Source organism: Hyperolius riggenbachi, chromosome 10, assembly GCF_040937935.1.
Source record: "Hyperolius riggenbachi isolate aHypRig1 chromosome 10, aHypRig1.pri, whole genome shotgun sequence".
Classification (NCBI taxonomy): domain Eukaryota; kingdom Metazoa; phylum Chordata; class Amphibia; order Anura; family Hyperoliidae; genus Hyperolius; species Hyperolius riggenbachi.
In genome coordinates this window covers 30,573,287-30,579,667 of record NC_090655.1, presented here as the reverse complement: position 1 = coordinate 30,579,667, position 6,381 = coordinate 30,573,287, and the positions used below count along the sequence as shown (strand labels likewise).

At 45.4% G+C, this 6,381-nt stretch overlaps 1 protein-coding gene across 1 annotated transcript; it reads right to left on the bottom strand.

Annotated features, from left to right (window-relative positions):
- Nucleotides 1-1,624: 1,624 nt before the first annotated feature.
- Nucleotides 1,625-5,324, bottom strand: PRLHR (prolactin releasing hormone receptor). The gene is made up of 2 exons (XM_068256862.1): nt 5,079-5,324; nt 1,625-2,700 (listed from the first exon to the last, which is right to left on the bottom strand). The coding sequence occupies exon 2, from the start codon at nt 2,684-2,686 to the stop codon at nt 1,625-1,627; it is 1,062 nt and encodes a 353-aa protein (XP_068112963.1). The 5' UTR covers nt 2,687-2,700; nt 5,079-5,324.
- Nucleotides 5,325-6,381: the final 1,057 nt, after the last annotated feature.

The window sequence follows — 6,381 nt, the reverse complement described above, 5'->3', positions numbered from 1 at the left end:
AGGCATGGAGTTTGACACATGTGGTCTAGTGAAAAACTTGGCATGGATTACGGTGAGTTTTTATACTCTGCCTTTTCTACTGCCTCAGTGAAGACTTTAGGTTGTTTACTCTTCATCTGTACATCACACAAGACAAGAGGGAAAACAAATGGAAAAGCTAGAATAACACACATTTACTGCAGACTGCTTATTTTACACTTTTTATAGCATGAGGTCATAGAGATGATAAAACATTCCCTTCCAATCTTGACTATCATACAATGCAGGCCGTAGGCTTTGGGTCCTGATGTATAATTATTATTTGGATTTATAGAGCACCAACATCTTCTGCAGCACTGTACATAATACATTGTCTTGTCACTTGACTGTTCCTCTGAGGGGCTCACAATCTAATCCCTACCATAGTCATATGTCTATATTGTGTAGTGTTTGTATTGTAGTCTAGGGCTAGTTTAGGGGGAGACCAATTAACCTATCTGTATGTTTTTGGATGCAGGAGGAAACCCACGCAGCCATGGTGCGGTAAAAATACTGCACCGCACCACCCCGGAGTGAAAGGGCCCTAAAGCTCACACTTCCTATTGGCTATTACATAATAACGGTCATACAGGACTGACAACCAGTGTACCTTACGCTAGGCTACATAATGGTCCACACTTTCTACTGGCTAATTTACTTTACACACCGATAGTCAATGGACATTACTAAGCATAATCTTTGGTGGATAGTATAGAGTCAGGGCCGTTTCTTGGGCAGTGCGGTCAGGGCGGCCGCCCTGGGTGCAGACCGGCAATTAGTAGAAGGGGGGCGCAGGCAGAAGGACATAACCGCTATGGGGCTGGTGACGCGGTGCAGCCAAATGGAAGAAGAAAGTAGATTACTAACGAGATCACCTTCCTTGACTCCTCCAGGGCTGCCTGCGTCTGACGTCAAATCATCATCACGTCGCCTCAACATGATGACACCTGATGTCCTGTAGCGGTACTGCAGGCTGTCAGTGCGCGGCACCCATGGAGGAGTCGGCTTTCCGGGCTCTCTTCACCTGTGTGTTTTCCTGGTCCCTGCTTACTCCTGGATGAGCGGGTGGTCACTAGTAAGTAGGCAGATCTACTTGTGACCTCTGCCTGTGTGACTGTCCCTAAAGAGTAAGGGTTCGTGAGCCCCCTGGGGTGGGGGAAGGTGCACAATTTTTACACCCTCGCCCTGTGTGCAATTTAGCCTAGAAACTGCCCTGCATAGAGTGCAGCATTTATTTAGATATAATAGTATAGTCTGCATCCCATCCTTCTTCTAGGAAGTCATTGCTCTGCTTTCATGCTGCTATTGGCTAGTGGGAGTTATTCCTGGAGCAGATGAGTGATTGCTAATAAGTGCTCATGGTATGGATGCAGGATGAGTCTGGGTAGATTGTTCATACTTTTTTTAGTTTGGCAAATGCAGCATTCTGAGGAAAAGGCACGTTCTGGCATGTATATGATTTGGTTGTAAGTGTACATGAATATCACCAACCGTCCATGGTTAGCAGACAATGCGACCTAATAATTGAATGTGTTCTCAACAGAAAGTCAGATCTTACACATGAGGATGTAGACCGAACAGCCACCAATCACTCCAACAGACGCGGTTACAGAACTACGCTCAGGACACATGGGGCGGAGGGCCTGATTCTTCTCTTTCTCCAGAGGAACATCTTTTTTAGTGCTCCTCTGAAGCTGTCATGTAACCATGCGTACAGGAAGGAGTTGGTGCATGCAGACATCATTGCGAACCAGTGGCACAGAAGCTGCACCAAGTTAAAGTACTGTTTGTCAATCAGGTCAATGTCAATATCTTTCATGATGTTGAATATGTGCAAAGGAAGCCAGCAAACCCCAAAGGCTCCAACCACCAGAACTAAGAGACGAAAAGTCTTTCTCCTCCGAGCCCGATCCCACTCTGCCTGCACGCAGGTGATGTTTCCGGGGACCACCCTGTTCTTCAGCTTGACGGAGATCCTAAGGTACGAGATGGAGATGATGAGCAAAGGAAGGGCATAGGTGAGGATCAATGTGCTGTATGCATAGGCAAGACGCTTCTTCTCCATACCAAACCAAAACTCTTCACAGATTGAGAAATCCAAGTCAGGGAACTCAACGTGGTACGTGTGAACCAAAGCCGGCGTGGCCATCAGACTACTTGCCAGCCAAATAGCAGCCAGAATATAGGCACAAGTTGGGATGGTGAGCCTTCTCTTTAGTGGATAGACGGTGGCATGGTACCGGTCCACTGCTATTACTGTCAAAGTGAAAACCGACACATACACAGTCACTGGCTGCATCAAGTAGACAAAATAGCACAAGAAGTGTCCAAAGACCCACCCCTGGGGCTCAAATGCATACGCCAGTGTGAGGGGCACACAAGTGGCACACATCAGCATGTCCGAAAATGCCAGGTTGCCCACCAGGAAGTTGGTGACGTTGTGCATTTTTCTGGTTTTGCAGATGACGTAGATTAGGAGATAATTTCCGATTATGCCGATGAAGACCACCAGTGAGTAGCAGGGGATGATTAATGGCTTGTACGATTGAAGAAGCTGGAGGCCCTTAAACTGGATGCTGCTGTTACTGGCCATTCCTGAAAATAGGCTTGTGCTGCTCCGGTTCCTTTGGGCCATCTTTTCTCCAGACAGCAGAGCTCCAGCCACCATCTAAATCAAGGTTTCTACAAGTAGAACAAAGTCATTACTGTATGTTGGCCGTTTTTTTTTAAGAGATAGCATCCTCACCATTTACAGTGACTTAGAAGAACCTAACTGATGAAAGACATCTACCGTATATATTCTCACTTCAATAATGCTACAGAGGCGCAGCGTCATCATCATTCTCAAGAACTGCAAACCACAAAGAGGCATTCACTGCCAGTGACTGCACACTAGAGACATGATTGTCCAGCCCAGGACTGCGCTCTACAGAGAGACACTATCATAAATCCCAGAGACTTCTCTCTACAGAGACATAATCATTATGCCCAGCAACTGGACTCTATAGAGAGAGAGACATCCTCATCCCCAGTGACTGCACGCTATAGAGAGAGACATCATCATCCATAGTGACTATGGGGATTATCTACAGAGACATGATTATCATGCTCAGTGACTGCTCTCTACAGAGAGAGACATCCTCATCATCCCAGTGGCTACACTCTATAAAGAGAGACATCATTACCCATAACTGCACTCTACAGAGAGAGAGAGACCCAGTGACTACAGTCTACAGAGACATGATTATCCAACCCAGGACTGCACTCTACAGAGAGATATCGTCATCATTCCCAGAGATTGCTTTTTACACAGACGTAATCATCATGCCCAGTGACTGCACTCTATAGAGAGAGAGACATTCTCATCATCCCAGTGACTGCACTCTATAGAGAGAGAGACATCCTCATCATCCCAGTGACTACACTCTATAGACAGAGACATCAGCAGGCAGCATCACCCCAAGTGACCTCACTCTATAAAGACATCATCATCATCCCCAGAGACTGCACTCTATAGAGAGAGACATCATTGTTATCCCCAGTGACTGCACTCCATAGAGAGAGAGACATCATTATTACCCTAATGACTGCACTCTCCAAACAGACATCATCATCACCACAGAGACTGCACTCTACAGAGAGATGTTATCATCATTCGCAGTGACTGCACGCTACAGAGCGAGGCATCATCATTTTCCCCTCTGACTGCACTCTACAGAGACATAATCATTATTTTCAGTGACTGCACTCTACAGACATAATCATTATCCCCAGTGACTGCACTCTACAGAGACATGATCATCATCTATAGTGACTGCACTCTACAGAGAGATATATCATCATCACCCCAATGAATACACTCTACAGATATATGATCATCACCCCCTCAGTGACTGTACTCTATAGAGAGAGACATCATTATCATCACCACAATGACTGCACTCTACAGAGAGAGACATCATCGTTATCCCAGTGACTGCACTCTACAGAGAGACATTATCATCCCCAGTGACTGCACTCTACAGAGACATGATCATCTTCCATAGTGACTGCACTCTACAGAGAGACATTATCATCCCCAGTGACTGCACTCTACAGAGACATGATCATCTTCCATAGTGACTGCACTCTACAGAGAGACATTATCATCCCCAGTGACTGCACTCTACAGAGAGACATTATCATCCCCAGTGACTGCACTCTACAGAGACATGATCATCTTCCATAGTGACTGCACTCTACAGAGAGACATTATCATCCCCAGTGACTGCACTCTACAGAGAGACATTATCATCCCCAGTGACTGCACTCTACAGAGACATGATCATCTTCCATAGTGGCTGCACTCTACAGAGAGACATTATCATCCCCAGTGACTGCACTCTACAGAGAGACATTATCATCCCCAGTGACTGCACTCTACAGAGAGACATTATCATCCCCAGTGACTGCACTCTACAGAGAGACATTATCATCCCCAGTGACTGCACTCTACAGAGAGACATTATCATCATCTCCAGCAACTGCACTCTATAGACATAATCATTATCCCCAGTGACTGCACTCTACAGGGACATGATCATCATCCATAGTGACTGCACTCTACAGATAGAGAGCTAGAGAGAGATCATCATTATCATCATCCCCAGTGACTGCAATCTACGGAGAGACATTATCATCCCCAGTGACTGCACTCTACAGAGAGACATTATCATCCCCAGTGACTGCACTCTACAGAGAGACATTATCATCCCCAGTGACTGCACTCTACAGAGAGACATTATCCTCATTCGCAGTGACTGCACTCTACAGAGAGAGACCTTATCGTCACCCCCTCTGACTACACTCTACAGAGACATAATCATTATTTGCAGTGACTGCTCTCTATAGACATAATCATTATCCCCACTGACTGCTTCTACAGATACTAAATCATCATCCTCATCCTCATCACCCCTAGTGTCTGCTCTCTACAAAAAGAGACCTCCTAATCCCCATGGACTTCACTCTCCAGTGAGATATCCCCAGATTTTTATGAAAAATCCAAAGTATTTACTTACGGTGCAGAGTCTTCGCGGTGCTGCTTGGATAATAGTTTCCATTGATCTGTCGGTACATTTGACGTATGGATTATATTGATCTTTAGAGGAGGCAGGAACTGTTAGTGCTGGCTGCCTATAATATGTAATGTGTGGGAGTCACAAGGACCTCTGGATATATATATAAGGGCACATGGTGATGAGGGGTGTACAGGTGGATGAACAGCTGTACAATGCGTGCTTTATGTATGCATACATTGGGTAAATGACGCGTGTAGGAGTTTGTGTACATGTGCAGGCAGTCATGAGCAAGTCTGTGTCTGCAGCAGTGTACAGCCTCTGGTTGTAGAGTACACTGTAGGTGTTGGATGAGCTGTCAGAGTCATGTATAGTGAGAGGATGAGATGGTGGATGTCAGACAGTTCAGGGAGACTGCTCCTGTAGACCAGGATATCACACAGACAGTCAGTGAGTGCTACTTCCATCAACAAGCTAAACACTTGAAGCAAGAAAAAAGGAGGGGGGGGGGTGAAGAGAGAAGACTGAGCAAGTGGAGAAAACAGAAGCCAGAGGAGAAATAAAGGGAAAAAAGAAAAGTGGGTAAAAAGAGAACAGAGAGATGAGGGAAAGCTTGGAGAGCAAGAATATGCAGAAGGTAAAAAGGAAAAAGAAGAGAGAATGAAAAAAGCTGTAGTGGTGGGAGATGAGTCAAAGCAACTACGGAGATGAAACTGAATGCAGTAGTGTAAAAAAAGGAGAAAGAAAGCGAGAAAATAGAGAGTGGAGGGAGAGAGGAAAGAGAGGAGACAAAAGAGTGAAGGTAAGGTGGGAAGAGATGACAGAGCAAACAGACAAAACAGAAAGCAGAAGAACAAGTGATAAAAAAAAAGAAGGGGAGGGTTAGAGTAGAGTAGAGATATAAATAGTAAAAGAAGAGCGAATGAAAGGGGGGGGGGGTTAGGCTTGAGAAGAGAGGAGATGCGGGAGATGGAAAAAAAGGAGAGGGGAAATGACAGAACATATAGACAAAACCAAAACAGCAAGTAGAAGAAGAGGTGGTGGTAAAAAAGAGAGAGGTTAAAGCGTGAAGAATGGATAGAGAAGTGAAGGGCTGGATAGGGGAAAGAAGAGGGGGGGGGGGGGGGGGGAGAGAAAAAGGAAGTGGGGAAGGAGAGAGAAAGAGAGATGAATAAAAGCAAGAAAAGAGGAGAGATCTGATCAGAAAAAGTAGTAAAAAGCATAGAAAAGAGAGACAGAGTGTAAAGAGAGGAGATAAGAGAAGAGAAAAGGGAAGGAGCAGAAGAAGGGAAAAGAGGGGTGAGGA

Bases quoted from the DNA above. Each gene is read 5' to 3' on its own strand.
- PRLHR (XM_068256862.1), bottom strand. From the start codon at position 2,686: ATGGTGGCTGGAGCTCTGCTGTCTGGAGAAAAGATGGCCCAAAGGAAC.